At 40.2% G+C, this 21,164-nt stretch overlaps 1 protein-coding gene across 2 annotated transcripts in view; it reads left to right on the plus strand.

The window, feature by feature from the left end:
• The window catches only part of SLC9A9 (solute carrier family 9 member A9), a 602,343-nt gene that overhangs the window by 386,478 nt on the left and 194,701 nt on the right, over positions 1 to 21,164 (plus strand). For both annotated transcript variants that reach the window (XM_010381303.2, XM_030929287.1), the window contains exon 12: positions 20,195 to 20,348. In XM_010381303.2, the coding sequence (XP_010379605.1) occupies positions 20,195 to 20,348 (154 nt within the window). The remainder of the gene's footprint in view (positions 1 to 20,194; positions 20,349 to 21,164) is intronic.

Here is a 21,164-nt window from a genome sequence, read left to right on the forward strand (position 1 = left end):
ACATACAAAAACTCTGCCTCCTTTACAACTCTGTCCCCACCCCTTTTGTCTGTCGATGTTACAGAATTATATCTTTATACAATGTGTTACCAAAAATACAAACTAATAATTCTTTAATATGCATTAGTCTCTTAAATTATGTAGAAAACAAACTGTGGAGTTATAAACCAAAATTATAATAATATTAGCTCTTATACTGATAATTTTTTTAATGTATTCATCTCTTAAATCACATAGAAAAGAAAAAGTGAAGTTACAAACCGTGCAATAATACTAGCTTTTTAATTGTCCATGAATTTACCTTTACTGAGTTCTCTGTTTCTTCATATGGCTCCAATTACTACTCAGTATTCTTTAATTTCACCCTGCAGGACTCTCATGAGGGATTTCTCGAAGGATAGGTTCAATGATAATGAAACCTCCCCAGCTTTTGTTTACTTGGGAATGCCTTAATTTCTCCCTCACTTTTGAAGAACAGTTTTGCCACATATAGAAATCTTGGTTGACAAGTGGTTTTTGTTTTTGTTTTTATTTTTTTATATTTTTATTTTAGCACTTTGATTGTATCGGCCTACTGCCTTCTGACCTCTAAAGTTTCTGTTGAGAAATCTGCTGATAATCTTGTTAAGGATCCCTTATATGTGTGAGTACCTTCTCTCTTGGTGCTTTCAACATTCTTTAAAAAGTTTGAAAGTGTTTCGGTCCGCATCTCTTTGAGTTCATCTGCTTGGAGTTCGTGAAGCTCCTTGGGTGTTTATATTCATGTTTATCTCTTTATTGGTATTTCCTTTTTGTTTATATATCTTTTTTTTTACTTTCTCCACATTTTCGTTTTAGTTCAAGCATCTTTAAGATAGTTGTTTTGAAGTCTGCTTAAAAGTCTTTGTCTAGTATATCTGCCATAAGGTCTTTTTCAGGGATAGTTTCTGTTATTTTTTTTTTTTTTTTTACTTTGAATGGCCACACTTTCCTGTTTCTCTGTATAACTTGTTATTTTTTGTTAAAAACTTGACATTTGAGTCTAATATTTGGTAAGTCTGGAAATCACATTTCCCCTTTCCCAGGGTTTGCTGGATTTGGGTGTTTGTTTGTTTGTTTGTTTGTTGTTGTTGATTTTGTTGTTATAGACTGTCTCTGTTCTGGGAATCAGCCTGAGATATAAACATAAGGTCTCCTCAGGTCCTTTCTAAGCCCATGCCTTTCCTTGGGCTTGCAAAGTCACATCCTAATTTCTCTGTATATGTAGTTACTTTTTAATGACCTAATCTTTAATGTCAGGCCCCCAAAAGGAGAAAACGAAAATCAAAGGTGAAAAAATTAAAAGGGTGTTGGCCCTTTAAATCTCCTGAGGGTCACTTCAGCTAAGGGGAGGAGCTTCCCAATAAGGGGAGGTGCAATAACAATGGTGGCGATTTTGTCTACATCTCTTTGATCAGAACCAGCATCAGTGATCAGAGCACAGATTTTTGATATTTGGAGAACAGAGTCCTTTTTGCTCACCCTGGCTCCTGTAAACTGTTTGCAAGTTGCTCCAGGAACACTTGGCACAGTTGCCTGCCACAGGGCTGAAGGGTGAGGGTTGGAATACTTGCTACTGTGCTAAGAACTATAATTGACCAAAATTAACCACAATTACTTCCCAAGCCTTCTCCTAGAAGTTGCAATCCTTCAATATACTCCAGAATTCCAAAATAGTTACATCATACAGATTCTGCCAGTATAATAGTTGCCTAGGTGGGGAAACAAATTTCTAGTACTTCCTACTCTGCCCTGTTCCCAGCATCCCATTATTGGTCTCTTCTTACAGATTAAAAAATAATAACAATGAGACAAGGGGAGTTTGGGTATCTTGCTCACAATCTCTTAACCCTGAGCTGAACCCAGGCCTCTCGATTTTGAACTTAGAAAATTCTCTTCTACATAACACAACCTCAGATTTACCTTCAAAGTCTCCAAAGTCTCCAAAGTCATGAGAACAAAAGTTAAATCAAAATCATGTCCTTTCTAATCCAGGCCAACCCTAGCATGTCTAATATGTCCCTCATGCAAACCTGACCCCCAACCAGTTCACAACAAAGCCAATATGTGGACAACACCCGCTCCCAGCCCTAGGCTTAGGATCTACACTGCACCCACTGACCCCCATCAGGTATCGGGTGACGTATCAGGTGAAATCATCACACGCAGGGTGGTATTTTTCTTCAAAAGAGAATGCTGCAGACTCAGCTTTGATTTTCTGCGTGAATTCTGAGAGCTATACATTACTTCGGTCCTAAAGTTTTAAATGTATTTGCCAGAAAACAAAGCACTTGAAAGGTCAACTTAAGGTAACATAAGCCAGAGGAGAAGGTTAACAAAATAGATCAAACAACACACTGTCTAGCCTTTTCTAGGTGTGTGAGAGCAAAACCCGCTCAACCCAGAAGAAAAAGCCAATCCCCTTAAAGAATATTTGATTATAAATATAGTTTAATGTTTCTTAATTATGACTAGAGTATTTTTTCATCCAATAAGAGAATGACTTTAGTAACCCTCTGACACAATCTACTTGGCCTGCTTCATAAATAAGTTTAGCTGAAGCCTTTCTTCACATAGCTCAAAACATTTTGAAAAGAGTTCTTTGGAGAAGGTAAACAATGACACTCAATCTAAAAAATGAATGTGAATTTATTTCTTTATTTCCTCATTCACAGTCATCCAGATAGTCATTCATTCAGCAGACATTGATTGATGCACTCTCTTGGGTAGGTATTTGTGTGAACAAGACAAAGATGAGAGCCTTGCCCTTAAGAGAAAGCTGGGCTTGGCTCAAGTTTGAGTCAGTAAGGCAGCACACCTCAGGGGTTCAAAGACCAAATAAGAACCTAAAATTTCTGTCTTAGTCAGTGACACCTACCATATGATAAATGCTTGTCCATTATCTTTACCCTCAACTTCTTAATGCCTTTCGGCACTGGGCAGAGAAGCTTTCCAAGCAGAAGTGGATCCTCTGTGAAGTTAATAAACTTAAGCTTTAGGATCCCTTTCACATGGCCCTTTCCAAGATCCTGAGAGGGGCCCTACCAGTGTGTTCTGATGAGCATATAAAGTTTGCATAAGTAAGATATTTTTTACTATTTTTCTTAAAGTAGGCCTCAAAATTTATAAGCTTCAGTCCCCACCAAACCTGAGGCAGACCTGCCTCCAAATCTGGATGCACCTGCAGGTAAAAGTTTAAGAAAGATTTAGCTGGCCGGGCGCGGTGGCTCACGCCTGTAATCCCAGCACTTTAGGAGGCGGAGGCGGGCAGATCACGAGGTCAGGAGATCAAGACCATCCTGGCTAACACCGTGAAACCCCGTCTCTACTTAAAAAAATGCAAAAAATTAGCCGGGTGTGGCAGCGGGCGCCTGTAGTCCCAGCTACTTGGGCGGCTGAGGCAGGAGAATGGCGTGAACCCGGGAGGCGGAGCTTGCAGTGAGCCCAGATCGCGCCACCGCACTCCAGCCTGGGCGAAGGAGCGAGACTCCGTCTCAAAAAAAAAAGAAAGAAAGAAAGATTTAGCTACTTCTGACTCACCTCCTGGTGGTGAGAAAGGCCTTTGGTGAGCATGAAGCAAGGGCTTGAAGCTGTGTAGATGACTCCAGTTCAGTAATGTTTTTGAGTAAAGCTCACATTGTTCGTGGATGACTCTACTGCCACTCTCCACCCCCACCTCCACCCATTACCACTAGAGCCAATGAAACTCACCTAGCATGAATCCCACCTGATTTATTTTCTGTAAACTAATCATCTACACACATGATGCCTTGGAACATGAAAATGCCACATGGGTTTGACACGTCAAGGTCAGAAATCTGTCTCCTCTGTCTTGAGAAGTTTTTAATAATGCAAATTCTGATCTTGGTATCTTCAATGCAGTTAAGAGTCGATTAGGAGAGCTTACCCTGAGACATTTTTAAGACCTTCTTTAAATTCAAGGTCAGGAGGCCATAACTGCTCTGCTGTATCGTGCGACACCCAGCACAAAGGGCTTAAGAGGAATGCTAAGCTCCCCTGAAACTGTTCCTGTTGCTCTTGAGCATAACCCTAGTTAATGCCACGAGTGAATAGCCCCGCCTCAGCTCTCAGTTCCCTTGAAACCAAAGAGGCAGCACTCTGTTGTTTAAATTAAAGGAGGAGATGTGCTTTGCACAAATTAGCTTCCCTATTGATGTGGTGCATATTACAAAGATCAGTCCACTTGTTTTCATTCAAATCTATGTGCTGCAATTTTTATTTAATTTAAAACTAAATAAGAACCAGGAGTTGCTGGAAGGAGGGGAAATGCCAAGCCCAACTTAGCCCTGGCAGCCTTCCTGAAGCCACTGTGACTTGGGTACTGTGAACTACTGGGCTAAAGAGCCACGGTGCAGAGCTGCTGAGCTTATCTAACTAGGGGGAGTTTAGGAAAGCACCTGGGAAGGTTGTAGGAGTCAGATGATAGGTCAGCGAACACTGCTTCTCAAATTCGTTGACTTCTGCTGCACTTTTGAGAAGGCATTGAAACCCCAATATGTCCTATCACAAAAACTATGAAAAGTTTTAACCAGTAAAATGTGACCACAGTACATTGATTTATACAAAACTTCATCCATGAGCTCACATAGCCATAAAACAACAGCACCAACTGTTGCCAGGTTTTGCTACTAGTGTTCCTGACTCATTTTGTTGTGCACTAGCACTCATTCACATTCAAATAACTGCTGATACCAAAGGATTAAGAAAAAGGCATGGAAGACAAACTTTAAGTTCAGAAAATGTTTTCATGAACATGTACTTTTTCCCCTCTCAATTGTGAAAAGACTGCCATTGCTACTCAAGTTTTGTGGAGCACTGTTCTGCAGCTCATGGAACCCCAGTGTTCTATGGAAGCAGTTTTTAAGAGCCCCTGCCAAGGTGTAGACCACCTTTCCCAGTGTTTTTGGGTGACCAACTGATCAAGCCATGGTGAGAATCCAATGTGAGACATTGACCCCAAAGTGACCTTATCCAGCTGACATCAATGACAGCCAGAAAGGAAACATAAGTGAAACTCATGAAAGTGAAGAACCAAGGTCATCGTTTCAGCAGTGCCTAGAAATAAGAATCTATGTCTATGGCTATCCAGGCTAATGGAACTCAGTTAAGCTACCAGGACTGTCCCACAGTAATTACCAGTCCCCATGTAAAGGTGACGCTTCCATGCTGTCTTGATCCTTGATATCCAAAAGTGTGGTCCTTAGGCCAGCACCTTTGGCATCCCTTAGAAGCTTATTAAAAGCCCTGAATCCAAATCTGCATTGTAACAAGATCTTCAGGTAATTCTTGTGCACATGGAAGTTTGAGAAGCATGTTTCAGAACATAGTCACAATTCATGGCTTTTCTTCCAAACCTCTCTCTTCAATACATTTCTCCCATCTCATTCTGTTTGGCTTTAGACCCTCCTAGATGCCAACCTCGCCTCTTGTTCTTCCATTTGCCATCTGATCAGCATAATGCTGCTTATCTAGTTATTGAATTTCTTGTGGTTCCTTCAGCATGCTAAGGTCTTTCTCTCTATTCACTCACGCTGTCCTTATGCCTGGAACCCTTTCCACATGCACCCACCCTCACTCGCTTTATTTGTTTTATTCTTTGGATCTCAGTTTAGACATCCCTTCTGATAAGAAGCCTTTGTAACTTCTCTGGTCTGGGTTTCTGTCACTCTCATGTGTTTCCATAGCTCCCAATACTTCTCCTCCCCTAGTAGTCATCACACTGTACCATGATTTTTGGTTTGCCTGCCTGTATTCCCTCTAGACTGAAAGCTTAGTGAAGACAAAATGCTTATCTCTACGTCTCAGTACCCTGCATGCTACTTGAAGGTGAGTAGGCTTCTACAAATATTTGGTATATAAATAGGTGAATGAATGATACACCTAACTAAAATTATACATTTCACTCAGTCAAGAATCAGGCTAACCTCAACTTCAGCTTAGGAAAAAAGATTTCTTTAAATGTAGCTACAAGAGTTACCTGAGAGTCTGGGCCCCTCTAAAAACTGGACTTTTCTTTCCTTCCCTCCCTTGATTTAGCCTATTTGACACCATCATGCTGTCAGGAATCCTTTGTCCAAGCTTTCCTCTTTGCAGCCCCTTTGCCTAGAGTCCAGTGTTCTCTTACCTTCCCATGCTACATTTCCTTCCTACCCTAGCCATATTTGTGTCTTTAATTATGCCACTGCCTCTTCCTCAACAGTACAAGGCCACTAACAAACTAATGGGGCAGAGGGTCAGGACTTTCTCCATTTGAGAAGATGAACTTCCACCAAGCCTCCATCTCTCCCAGGTGGTGCCCCATGCAGCTTGGAGCAGGCATTAATGAGCAAAGCAATGGGAGTAGGTTTTCTGAGGTCTCCAGATGGGATAGGGTTAACCAGCTTATGCAGGAAATGAGCCGCAAAAAATGTTTTAACAACTGTGTCAAGCAATCACAAAGAAAAGTCATCTTGGATAATGAATAACCACAAGCAACATTGCTGTGACGAAGCAGACAGCTATAGTAGACCCATATGAATTGCAGATCCCCTTAAGTCCTCATAGTTTCCAATGCTGAGAAAAGGTTATGTGATTATGATGAATTCAGAATATCTGAGAAATAGCTTAGAACTATGGCCTGCCCCATACACTTGTTTTCTCCCATTATTAAGTCCAAGCATCATCATTTTTCACTTTGCTCCAGAATAAGTTTACAATAAAAATTACCTGCTCTTGCATTTTTAACCAGCCAGTTAGGTTTTGCTATTTGGCATACCATAATATTTTTTAGATGGGAACTACTGTTTTGATGAAGTACAATGAATTCAGGCTTTGAAGCTGGCTCAGCCACCTGGAACTGTGTGATGAATCCTGTTCAAACCTCAGTGGCCTAGGCTGTAAAATGGGGATATTAATACTTACCTTAAATGATCAATGTTGAAAACCAAACTAGAATCTATATTTAAAATATGCCTGGCACAGGAACTGCCACCTAGGAGACACTCAAAATGGGAGTTTCTTTTACTTTCTTTAACCACCAGAGATGACAAGACGGCCTTTAGTGCTTTCATAGAGATAGGACTCAATCTCACACCTGGTGTCAGGAAAAACATTCTATCAGAGACTGAGGGTTTTATTCCAAAGAAGGTTTGACTGTCAAATCACTGCTGAGGACAATCTAAGGTAAAAGCTAAGGGCTCATGACATCCCTGTAGAAGACAAAGGCCCATGGCTCCTGCTCTCCTCCCTGCATTTAAGGACAATCATTGATATTTTACTTTTAGTTCCAGCAGTGACTTATTTTTGGCATTAATACATGAAACAAAATGTGTAACTCAAGCCCAGCATGGTGGCTTACACCTATAATCCCAGCATTTCAGGAGGCTAAAGCAGGAGGATCGCTCAAGGCCAGGAGTTTGAGATCAGCCTAGGCAACATAACAAGACCCCATCTCTACAAAAAAAAATTTTTTTTAATTAGGCAGGGGAGGTGGTGTTCACTTGTAGTCCCAGCTACTCAGGAGGCTGAGGTGGGAAGACCACTTGAGCCCAGGAGTGGGAGGCTGCAGTGAACTATGATCACACTGCCACACTCCAGCCTGGGCAAGAGTGAGAGACCCTGTCTCTAAAAAAATAAAATAAAAAATGTTGTGACTCAAAATACCAGTTACTGTGAGTAAAATATATTGTCCCCCCCATTCCTGACTGGTTCATACATATAAATTGTCACAATCTACTTAGACATTTATTGAGTGTGAGACAGTAGCAAGATCTTGTGGATAATCAAACCATCCTATGTATTGAGGTGGTGCAGACGACAGGAACGTGCCAGCCTCTGAGAGAACTGAGTAATAAAAGGAGACAGTCCAGAATGTGTGTCACCTCTCCCTGTGTTTAGGAGCCTTCTATGTACATTTAGACTTTTAGGATATCCATAGTGTCACAGATATCACAAATATCTGAGAGTTTTAACCAAATTAACATGTCCAGAGAGGCAAACAAATGGACTGCATTATTTTCCCTGTATTCTGCCTGAATTTATTTATTAATTGCTTGCTTGTGTTGGCATTGGGTAGACAAAACCTTAGAAAACTATTAACGCAAGCAAACCTTGTTCAAAAAATTAGTCTATCTGTGCCAGGCACAAATCCCTCTAATTCTGCCCTTAGGTTTTGTGGACAGAGTTCAAGAGAAGTCAGTAAAATTGACTCAAATAAATTATATGTGCAAATGAGCAAGAAGCAGTTACACTTTAAAATGCCTTGTGCTAAGTATCCATCCATAGGGTCGTTAAGGAATTTAAGAATTTTCAGCATTATTTCTGATATATTGGAGAGGTTCAAATGCTGCTTTGTCGGCCAAGTCCTTCCCAGCCTCTGTGGAGTAGGGCAGGATCCCAGCCCGGCCTCCCAGCCTCCTGCTGACTCTGCCTGGAAGACTGCTCCAGAAGCACCTTCGAGGACTGGGGGTTCCATGTGAGGGAAGGAGGAGACCCCAGGGCAAGTGTGTGCCCTGTCTGTCATTCACAGGCTTCCCCTCCTCTTAGAGGAACCTGGTCACTCGCACCACCTTTGCTACAGTGGCTGAAACATTTCACTGCACTTTCTTGAAGCTGTTTTAAATTCCACAAGTCGAAGTGAAAGCATGTGTGTTAACAAGTATTCAAAATGCACTCTTCTCAGGAAGGACTGTGAGCTATCCTTCCTTAACAGATTTCTTCCAATTGCCTTCTTCCTGGCATGAAGCTCGTTCTGGCTGCCCAAGGAGCTGGAAGTTTCCACTGGAGAGTCAAAAACATCACTTTAGATTAGGGTGGCTTGGGGAGAACTTGGAAGCAAATGAAAGCCCCAAGTGCCAGTGATGCTGAAGAAAGGGGCAGAGCTAGAGCAAGAGAAAGACACAGAAAGTTAGGGAGTGGGCAAGAGGCTGAACACCTGCTGAGCACACTGCCTGGGACTGACCCTTTGCTGAGGGAAGCAGGAGATTTTCTTCAGCTGTCCTTAGAACTCACATTCTTACTCTATGATTTTTGAGCTTTGTCATAGGTGAGTCAGTAGGGATAACCTGGAATAGGTGCTCTACCAGCACCTACTTCCTCAGCTGTTAAAAAATATTCTGTGATTCTACAGAGACACATAGCATAGGTAGACACAGAACCATAGGATAATGTAAGCTTCTGTGACGCACAGACTCCCAAAATTCAACAGTTTAATCACAATAGCCATTGCTTTCGGGTTGATGTCACAGGCCAGGGTTGATATTAACATGAAACTGGGTGGGGTCGGGGGGATGCCTCTTCTCCAGATGGTGATTCAGATATAACAAGGCAGCTTCCATCTTATGACTTCAGAACTCCCTAAGGCAAGGATTCTAGAAGTGTGGTCCATGGAGCAGCAGTCTTGGCATCACCTGGCAGCTTGTCAGAAATGCAGCTTCTCAGACCTAGCACGAACCTCCTGAGTCAGACACTCTCAGAATACAGCCCTGCAATCTGGCGGGGGGCGGTGGGGGGGGGCGGGGGCGTTGAACAAGCCCTCCAGTTGATTCTGATATAGCTAACGTTTGGGAACCACTTCATGATTTATATGCAGCTAGTGAATGGAGAAAGAAAGCCGAGGATAAGAAGCTGCTGCTTAAAAGCCTTGGACCAGAAGTGACTCACATCATTTCTGCTCTCATTTTACTGGTGAGAACCAGTCACGTAACTGTACCTAGCTGCAAGAGCTGCTAGAAAATATAGTTTATGCAGTTATAACAGCACATCATGGACCATATAAAAATAGAATATGGTGGATAGTCATATTTGTCAAAATAGCCCTCTGCAGTAGGAATATTGTCATTATTTATAATGTCACATGGGAAAAAGCAATTCCAGATCCAAATTGGAAACCTATGCTAGGTTTCCTCAACCCCAGCAACTATGGACATTTGGGGCAGATAATTCTTTGTTGTGGAGACTGTCTTGTATATTGCAGAATGTTTAACAGCATCCCTGGCTTCTACCAACTGGATAATAGTAGCACCTTCACCTCCCCACTCTTCCCTCCCACCTTGTGGACAATGAGAACTATCTCCAGACAGTGCCATATACTCCCTGGGGGTCAAAATCACTCCAGTTAAAAAAACCACTGGCCTCAAGAGAAAATTGATAAATTGATCTTTGGAACACAAGCTGCCCATAAGTTGGATACTCCTAGAATGTTGACTTTCTTCTGATCTATGTTAGCCTTTCTCTTGAAACTCTCTGCCAGTAATGAGGATTATTCTGATTATTCCACAGTTTACTATCACATCCACCTTACACACATAAAAACAAACTTCCAAAGCCAGAGGCATCTGTGCTTGTTGACTTCAGAGTTGTGACAGAGCTAATCCTATTTACAATTACCCTTTCTGGCTACCCAGGGCTTCTAAAAACAAACTTCTCTTTATGTAAAAATACACAGAAGTTATATCACATTTCTTCTTAGTAGCCTTAAGTTTAAATGATTCAAGTTTAGGAAGAGAGACGAGGGAAAGCTCTACTTGTCTAACACAGGCTTAGTTTCCAGAAAAACTCAATTTATTTTTGAATGCAGAAGATTTTCCCACTGAAAACAATCTGTTGGCTTCACTTCCATGTGATAAAATGATGTCGAACTGAAAATGGAACCACATAGCAAGATTGCATTATCCTGGAACATTTTGAAATCAGATTGACATTTTTGCTGAAAGTAGGTACCTTTGCAAGGTCACAGGATTCCAGTAAGGGTAAAAATGAAATGTAATTCAATTCTAGATCCAAACCAGGGTTTGATTAATAATAAGACTGTATTAAATATTTTCAGTCAACTTCTTCAGAGTATTTGAAGTGAAAGGGAAGAAAAGGAATTGCAATGGATCGTGTCCCAAATGGAAAGACAGGCAGCAAAATAATGCATCTAAAGGACTTTTCTTTTAAAAGATAGATCCATTTATCAGGGATAGTTCTGCATCCCTGTCCATCTACTGCTCATTGTCTTTGGGGTTCCAGTTGTGCTTTTAAACACAAAAATGACCTCCTCTTATCCATTCACTTATGCATTCATCCAATGCTTGCAGAGCACCTACGCTATGAGAGGCGCCATCTAGCTCTGGAAATGCCACAGCAGAGGCAGCAAACCAGAGGTCAGCTCTCACCAAGTGTACTTTCCAGCAGAGAGAGACAGATCTTAAAGACTAGAATATAAACAAGATCATTTCCAGTGGTGATCAGTGCAATGAAAAACAAACGGCCAGGCGCAGTGGCTCATGCCTGTAATCCCAGCACTTTGGGAGGCCGAGGCGGGTGGATCACAAGGTCAGGAGATCGAAACCATCTTGGCCAACATGGTGAAACCCTGTCTCTACTAAAATACAAAAAAAAAAAAAAAAAAAAAAAATTAACCAGGTGTGGTAGTGTGTGCCTGTAGTCCCAGCTACTCGGGAGGCTGAGGCAAGGGAATCACTTGAATCCAGGAGGTGAAGGTTATAGTGAGCTGAGATCATGCCACTGCACTCCAGCCTGGGCAACAGAGTGAGTCTCTGTCTAAAAAATAAATAAATAAATAAAAATAAAAATAAATAAATAAAAAAAACCTGGGTGAAGGTGAGAGCACTTAGATCTAATGGTCAGGGCAGCCTTTCTGAGGACTGAGATGATGGGCACAGCCAAGGGATGACTCAGGGGAACACTGCAGGTGGGAGAAGCTGCAACTACAAAGGCCTCAAGGCAAGAACAAATCTGATTCAAAATAAACTTCATCTTCGTACATTTTTCAATTCCTACATTTTTCATTCTTCCAGCTATCCTCATATCTTTCCACTCTCTTCAGTAAAAGATCCTAACCTTTCCCCTGAACTCCGCACTCACATCTAGTCACTCAGCCTCTCTGCTTGGAAGACTAATAGGCAGCTCAGATGTAATATGGTGGGAACACAACCCTTGATCGCCCTTATACACCCAAACATGCTCTTCCGCTAGGTTCCCCAATTCTTCCAGTGCTGAGTTCTCCCCTCATCCCCCTCATCTGACCCATCAACAAACATCAGCCTCTGACATACATTCAGCACCTACCGTGCTGTCATCAGTGGTCTGATCTGCATTCACTTCTTGCCTGGACTAAAAAGGCAGCCTCCTCACTGGCCTCCTATCACCAGCCTGTTTTCCTATCAGAGTCAGAGTTTTTAAGCATAGAACAGATCCTATCACTATTTAGCATTAAAACGTTCCTAAAGTTTTGTCTCAAAATAAAATTCAAAAGCCTTGCGATTCAAAAGCCCAGTATGATTTGGCTATGTCACCTCTCTGGCATTATCTCCTTCTACTGCCTCCCAGCTCCACCCTGTTTATCCTACTCCCGTCACACCAGCCTCCTTGCCACAGCTTACGCACACCAGTCATAGGCCTGCCTCAGGATTTTGTACCCACTATTCCTGAAGCCTAGAACACTTTTCCTCCAGATACCAAGATGGCTTCTCCCTCTATTAGGTTCTCTGCTCAAATGTCACCTAACCAGAAAGGCTTTCCTAACCATGCTAACGTCTCTCCCCTCACATGTAAATACTCTCTATCCCCTTACCCTACTTTGGTTTTCTTCATACCACCTGACATAATCTAGAAGCACCTTTAAATTAAGGTCTTATTTGCCACCTGAATGAATTAATCAGTGAATGAATATGTGAATATCACCATCCCATATCTAGAGGGCCTGAAACCACTGCAGTAGTTCAATTTGAAAGCATTTACTGAGTTTTGTGTTCTGGGTATTATGAAAAACCTAAGAACTATGTAAGGAAGATACAACTCCAAACTTTTAAAAAACTGGGAGTTGGAGAAAAAGACCACATTAAAGTATTGATTCATTTCAGACAATGATTTAATAATACAAGTGGCATGGGCAGTATGTTTCATTAGATTTCTAAGAAAGAGAGAACAAAGTGGACTAGAGTATTCCAGGAAAACTTCATAGGAGTGGGATGAGGGAAGAAAGATCGTTCAAATGGGTGAAGTTTGGAGAAGTACAAAGGAAAGGCAGAAACCCAGCACTAAAGCAAGGAATTGATGGTGAGGCCATGGCACAGAGGTGGGGATAACAGTAGTTTATGGGAGGAGAGAAACCTGTCTTGCTTATGGAAGTTCTCAATGGAGAAGAGGAAGTATACAGGAAAAGTAGGGTGGGGTTCTGAGCGAAAGGTATCTCTGGGCTATGGGAAGCTACTGGGTTGTGCTTGCTGAGTTGAATCATGACCTCATTAAGCTAGGTTTTGAGGAAGCTGTTCTGAGGAACATCAGCAGGATGGACTGGAAGACGAAGAGAATAGAGGCTTGAGGCCAAGACCAGAGAGTGGTTCGCAGCACAGGCAGGTTGTGAGATGGGTCTTGGGCCAAGGTGGTACAGTGGGAAATGAGAGGAGCTGGGCTCTCATGTACCTCGTCCTCTGCTGCATCAGAATCTCTAGACGGGATGCTGGCGTGAGTGACTACGTGATTTTTTAAGTTCCACGTGATTCTGATGTGCACTTAGTGAAAAAAAAAAAAAAAAAAAAAAACAAGTCTAGTTGTAAACCTCCATTTGGAGATGAGGTAACAGAAATCTAGATGAGGTAACCTGCTTATGGTCATGCAGCCTGTGGGGCAGGCCTGAGGGCAGATACCAGAACTCTTGACTCTCAAAATAAGGTTTTAAAGGATCTCAATAAATAATAAAAAGGTTGAAACTGAACTTGCAGAAACTATTCCGAAATCAGTACATTAATCTATGTATGTAACCTGACATTATTGAAGAATCAGAAAATTCATCCATTCATTGATTTGTTGGAAAAATCTTTACTGAGTGCCTACTATGTGCTTAGTATTGCTGTAGATGTCATAGCTAAACAGAACTGGCCAATTGCAATGTACAGTACTAAGGGCTCTGATAGGGCAAACATGGATTGTGTTAGGAATATAACCTAGCCTAACCCAGACCCAGATGTCAGAGGAGGCTTTGTGGAGAAAACAGTGTCTCATTTGAGCTCTGAAGACCAGTTGGAATTCGGTGAAGTTTTGGTGAGGGTTACAGGAGAAGAACTAGAGAAAATTTAGATGAGAAAAAAAGATTTGGGCGTAGAAAATTATGTGCGCAAAGGTCTCTTTTGCCTCACCATTTATTTCAGTGCCTTAAATGCTGCACATCAGTTCATGACAATGGTCACGATTTGGGTCTCATGAGGTATAGCAATCTTTTTCCTCATCAAACTGTACTTTCAAAGTATCCTCTTTCGCATCTCTAATACACCTTCTTACAGTTTACCTTTTAAAAGAGTCATGTTTGTAGGACCACGAACACTGGAGCAGAGCAGCCAAACTCTGTCATCCTCGCACTGTGTCTGGGATAAAGCTTAGCATATAGTGAGTGCTCAGGAGATGCTTTTAGTTTATTGCTTTGCACCTTAAATAAAGATGCCCTAAGAAATATTTATGTTCCTGTGATTTAAGTTTAGCTATGTCTGACCTTCAGCTATTCAGAACACATTTGCAAATTTGTAATTGATTAAAAGCTTCACTTTTGCCCTTTAAAGATAAACAGGAAGCTGCACATTTTCTGCAGCAGGAGTGCCTGCTAGAAAGCTTTCCTTGGTTCAATAGTTTCCCATTGTTATGAATAGAACATCAACATAATTAACATAAGAATCCCTTAGAGGCCAATTTTAAATGAAACCACATTTAATTGCAGGTAATTCCTTTATTCCCCAAGGTGATGCTAAATTTCCAACTGGGCATATGAAATATGTCAAAATCTCTGCAAAGTAAAGCCATTTAAAATGAAATGGTATAGTCTATCAACCCTCAAAAGTATAAAATTATTTTGATTAGTTGGCCAAAACAAAGAGAAAAAGAAAGGTAAAACCCAAAGACTCAAACTCAAAGTATCCATAAAACAATACAAAATATAAGTTTTGACAAGTTCTAAATTTCTTGAGTTTTTAAGAGAAATGGTTTGTGTTTTTTGGAAATAATGTTTGACTAAAAAGAAAATCCTAAGTCAATATTCATTTTTCATTTTTAGTATTTTGCTGGTACCCTAATCATCTATTTCAATCCTAAAATCCTCTATTGCCCAAAACCATAGCGTTAAGAGGATAGGATCAGTATGCCCAGAGTCTCCACATAGGAGGTAATCAATACATGTACATTAAATGAACCAATGAATGCATTGGTTTCACATTTATCTAGGCTCCAAATGTGTGATAAGCAACTTCAGAGTCATAAAGAATGAGTAGGACATAGACAATAGTCCACCTCGTCTGGAGTTCTACATTAGCTTCACTTTGTCCACCTGGCAGCCTCACCATTCTCATGTCCATCCCAGTGCTTCCAGTGCCACAGTGCCATGCGTGCCACATGTTACCAGGGCTATGGACAGATGATCCCATCTCTAAAACCACCCTGTATCTATGTTTTTTTAGGTGGTTATAACATTGAGAAGGCATCCTCTTTTGAACATCCTGGGGTTTGGCCCGGATTAACAATGTTTCTCAACCTGCCACAAGACAGTGGCTGTACTTTTCCATTTGTTTCTGAAATCTGTACATTGCATCTCCTGTAAATATAGGGTATTCTATATATAGATATAGATTGTTTCAGAAGTCAGCATAACATATATTTGAGTATATTTTTAAACCAAGAATTGCTCATGTATAGATAATTTAGATTTAAGAGCATAGTTACCCTAGTTTAACATAATAACAATACATTATTAAACATTCTTAGTAAGATTAATGATTGCTTACCTCCTTGCCCTTAATATCCAGCATGAAAGAGTTTAGAGTAGGCATGTTATTGCAACTTTTAATTTTTATTCTAGTTTCTCATCTTTGTCACAAAGACACAAAGTTAAAAAACTACAAATATTTATATCAATGAGAACTATTAATACTTAGCAACTCATTGTCTAATACTTCTAACATTATGTACTTTGCCATGGTGCTGCTTTATGGACCTATCACTATGAGCTTGAAGAAGGGAGAAATTGGAAAGTTCACTTTTCTTTTTTTTTTTTTTTGAACTGGAGTTTTGCTCTTGTTGCCCAGGCTAGAGTGCAATGGCACGATCTCAGCTCACTGCAACCTCCACCTCCCAGGTTTAAGTGATTCTCCTGCCGCAGCCTCCATAGTAGCTGGAATTACAGGCATCCATCACCACGCCCAGATAATTTTTTGTATTTTTAGTAGAGACGGGGTTTTACTATGTTGGCCAGGCTGGTCTTGAACTCCTGACCTCAGGTAATCCACCTGCCTCAGCCTCCCAAAGTGCTGAGATTACAGGTGTGAGCCACCCCCTCCCCCAGCTGGAAAGTTCACTTTCTAGCTCTAATCTTGTACTGTGACTAAACACTGCTAGGAGCTTTACCTTGACCTATAAATTCTCTCCTCAGATACAGAAGTCTATTCTAAGACTGTTTCCTTGAGTTCTCATTCCCTAATGATCCCATTTGTATTTCCTGGTGAGAACACTATTAAAATAGTTGCCAGTATTAATGGTTATTAATATCCCCACTCTTATCCCCAGCTGGGTGTGAATGCACTCATACTTCTGGTGGGACCTTTTCTTCTTGAGTGCAGCCATCTCAAGTGTTCAGAATTTCTGATGTGTAAGAACTTTTTTATTAATATCTACTTCAAATGGTATCTTCCTTATCTATAGGCCATTTCCATGTGTACAAGGAGATTTAGAATAATTTCCTTCCTCCATTACGTTTTGTTCCTTGAAGGTATTTTATAATCAGAGTGCATGTTCTTCTCTCTTTCGGAGATTTCCTTGTTTCAGGTAAAACGTATTAAGTCTCTCTAGTCGAATCCTGTGGATCTTGTGTTATGCCACTTGTCTCTTGAATAGTCTCAGCATGGAGATAAGAAAGGAGCATTATATTCTAAGTTGAGAACCTAGAAACAAAAACCAGTATGGTTATAGTTTTTCTCATCCTGCCCTGTATCTACTTTTTAAAATTCCTTTAATGTACAAATACAGATTTAGAAATTTAGAAACCTAAATGCTATAATAAATACTATAAAAAGTAAATCATTGAAATTGTATATGTATGATTTAAACCTCTCAATAAAAATAACCAAATCACTACCTCTTTGGGTTATACTCGCTGTCATTATAAATCTGTATTTGTCCTATTACACAGTATAACAGGGACTATAAATGTCTTGCACGTCGTGTGTTGCCCAAGAGAGACCTTCCATTTTAGCTCCTTTCCTTTACTAGTTGTGCTTTTATTTACTCTTCTTCCAAGTCTACATTTCTATTTTTATTAGTGTCATCACACTTCAACTTCAAGTTCTAGTATTTTCTTTTTTTTTTTTTTTGAAATGAAGTCTCACTCTGTCACCCAGGCTGCAGTGCAATGGCACAATCTTGGCTCACTGCAACCTCCACCTCCCAAGTTCAACCAATTCTCCTACTTCAGCCTCCCGAGTAGCTGGGACTACAGGTGTGTGCCCCCACACCCAGCTAATTTTTGTATTTTTAGTAGAGATGGGGTTTCACCATATTGGCCAGGCTGGTGTCAAACTCCTGACCCCATGATTTGCCCACCTCGGCCTCCCAAAGTGCTGGGATTACAGGCGTGAGCCACCATGTCCAGCCCTTTATCTTTAATACCTCTTGCAAATATATTTAATATGGATTCATAAAAGTGCAATTAGCATATTATTACAAAAGAAAAAGTAAAATAAGAAGAAAAATCAGGTTTTAATATACTAGTTTATAGATTTTGTAAAACTATGTAATCATTCTAGAGTAATTTTAAATGTCATTTAAGTATTTAATTTTCAGTGGTCCATAAGCTTAGTTTTCTTTGTTGTCTGACACATTTGATTTTTAAAAAGTAATTGTTACCAGGCCGGGCGCGGTGGCTCAAGCCTGTAATCCCAGCACTTTGGGAGGCCGAGACGGGCGGATCACGAGGTCAGGAGATCGAGACCATCCCGGCTAATACAGTGAAACCCTGTCTCTACTTAAAAATACAAAAAAAAACTAGCCGGGCGACGAGGCGGGCTCCTGTAGTCCCAGCTACTCGGGAGGCTGAGGCAGGAGAATGGCGTAAACTCGGGAGGCGGAGCTTGCAGTGAGCTGAGATCCGGCCACTGCACTCCAGCCTGGGTGGCAGAGCGAGACTCCGTCTCAAAAAAAAAAAAAAAACAAAGTAATTGTTCCCAGAAAGTTTATTTTGTATATACAGTCAATATTATTCTAAAATTTTATGGAAAGGCAAAATAACTAGAATAGCTAAAACAAATTTTGAAAACAAAATTAAGGTGGGCAGAATCACTCTACCCAATGTTGAGACTTATTATATAGCTACAATAATTAAGACAGTGTGCTATTGGAAGGACAGACACATAGATCAAAGGAACAAAGTAGAGAACTGAGAAATAGACCCACAAAAATATACCCAGTTGGTTTTTGATGGAGTTCCAAAAGCAATTCAATGAAGCAATTAAATATCCATAGGTGAAAAAATGAACCTCAACTTAAACCTCTCACCTTATACAGAAATTCAATCAAAGTGATCATGGACTTAAATGTAAAACTGTAACACTTTCAGAAAAAAATAGGGAAAACCTTTGAGATCTAGAGCTAAGCACAAAGTTTTTAGACATGACTCCAAAAGCACAATTTATAAAAAGCAAAATCAACAAATTAGACCTCATCAAAATTAAAAACGTTTTCTCTGCAAAGGACTCTTTTAAGATGATGAAAAGAGAAGCCACAGAGTGGGAGGAAATATTTGCAAACCATGCATCCAACAAAGGACTATTATGTAGAATTGTTAAGAACTCTCAAAACTCAACAATAAACACTCAACAATCCAATTTTTAAAAATGAGTTAAAGACATGAAGGGCCATTTCACCCAAGAGGGTATATGGATAACAAACAAATACATTTCAAAATGCTCAAGACCATTTTGCTGTTAGGAAAATGCAAATTAAAACCACAACAAACCATCACCACATACTTATCAGAATGACTAAAATGAAAAATAATGACAACACCAAATCTGCCAAGGAGGCAGAGAAATTGGATGACTTATATATTGCTGGTAGGAATGTAAAATGTTACAACCACTCTGGAAAACAATTGAGTAATTTCTTAAAAACCTAAATATGGAAATATTATACTACCTAGTGACTGTACTCCTGGTCATATATCTCAGGGAAATGAAAACTTACGTTCACACAATAATCTGTATGTAAATTTTAGCATCCTTTGTTGTAATAGCCAAAAACTGAAAACAACTCAGATATCCTTCAACAGACAGGTGGTAAAATAAATTGTGGAGCATCCAGACTGTGGAATATTGCTCAGTAATAAAAAGGAACAACTACCAATAATTCAGCAACCTGAATGATTATCCAGCAAATTATGCTGGGTTAAAAAAAAGGCAGTTCCAAGAGACTATATACTGCATGGTTCCATTTATATAACTTTCTTGAAATGACAAAATCATCTTAACAGAGAATAGATTATTGGTTGTTAGGAATTAAAGAGTGAGTGTGTGGGAGGGAAGTAGGTGTGGTTATAAAAGGGCAATGTGAAGGATCTTTGTGGTGATGGAAATGTTTTTTTTTCTCTCTCTCTCTGTCTCTTTAGAGCCAGGGTCTTACTCTGTCACCCAGACTGATGGCAGAATCCTAGCTCATTACAGCCTTGAACTCCTGGGCTTAAGTGATCCTTTCGAGTAGCTGGGTCTAAAGACACATGCCACCATGGCTGGCTAATTAAAAAAAAATTTTTTTTGTAGAGACAGGGTCTTGCTTTGTTGCCCAGGCTGGTCTCAAATGCCTGATTTCATGTGATTTTCCCACTTCAGCTTCCCAAAGTGCTGAGATTACAAGTGTGAGCCTCTGCACCCAGCCAGAAATGTTCTTTATCTTGACTGGATCAATGTCAATATTCTGGCTGAGATATTGAGCTATATAGTTTTGCATGATATCATTGAGGGGAAACTGAAGAAATAGTACACAGTGTCTTTCTGTATTATTTCTTACAACTCTTTATGAATCTATAATTATCTCAAAATAAAAAGATTAATTAAAAAATTGTGTCAGCAAATTGTAAGGATGAATCCATTGAAATGAAAAAGACACTTGCAAGGTATTTATTTTCTCCTTTGGTTTTTCCTGCAAGGTTTGCGAGGAGCGATCGCATTTGCCTTAGCTATTCGGAACACAGAATCTCAGCCCAAACAAATGATGTTTACCACCACACTGCTCCTCGTGTTCTTCACTGTCTGGGTATTTGGAGGAGGAACAACCCCCATGCTGACTTGGCTTCAGATCAGGTGAGTGACAATGTCTAGCAAAGGAAATCGTTACGAAGCATGACTGCGCTGTTCAATTTCTGGTATTGCTGACTTAGTCAATAGTACAATGGCATGTCCTACCCTAACCTTCCCGGCAGTCAAGTTGACCTTCACTCATCAGGTGAAACAGAATGACGTAGTACCAACTGCACTGACTTTTCCAGAAGGCTTCCAAATCCTAGGATGATGTCTGTTTATAGTCTGTCCCTAGAAATTTATTTATTCATCTATCAATTATTCCATTCAACAATCTGTATTCAGTACAATTCGGTATACTATGGAGTTTACAAAAATAAGACACAGGTCTTGTCCTCAAGATACAATCCAGTCAGACTGATATAGAAAAAGCTATAATATGAAGGATAAAGTGAATTTATTGTTTTTTAATTCCTCACAGCACTTACAACAGAAACAGGGACATAGGAAATGCTTAAACATACTTGCTTAGTGAGCCATATGCTTAGCCAGAGGGATGCTATAGACACAAGTTAGACACTTTCATACAGGAAAAGGGGGTAAAGGCTTCAGTCAGTGGCCCTCCAGTAAGCAGTTCTGGAAGACGATTACTATAAACCTGAAGTACGAGAGGAGCAGACGTTTTGACAAAAATGGGTCGCTGGTGTCAATTATGAAAATGGGTAAATCTATTTTAAAGTGTGGCTGTCTTTATTTAATGTTCTTGTGACCTGGGTCCTCATTTTCATATCCCAGAAGGTAACAACAGTGCTTTAGGCAAATCATGTTTTATTTCTCAAATCTATACATTTTTGATGATCATGCAATCACTTCCTGGTT

Source organism: Rhinopithecus roxellana, chromosome 1 (assembly GCF_007565055.1).
Source record: "Rhinopithecus roxellana isolate Shanxi Qingling chromosome 1, ASM756505v1, whole genome shotgun sequence".
NCBI classification, from domain to species: Eukaryota; Metazoa; Chordata; class Mammalia; order Primates; family Cercopithecidae; genus Rhinopithecus; species Rhinopithecus roxellana.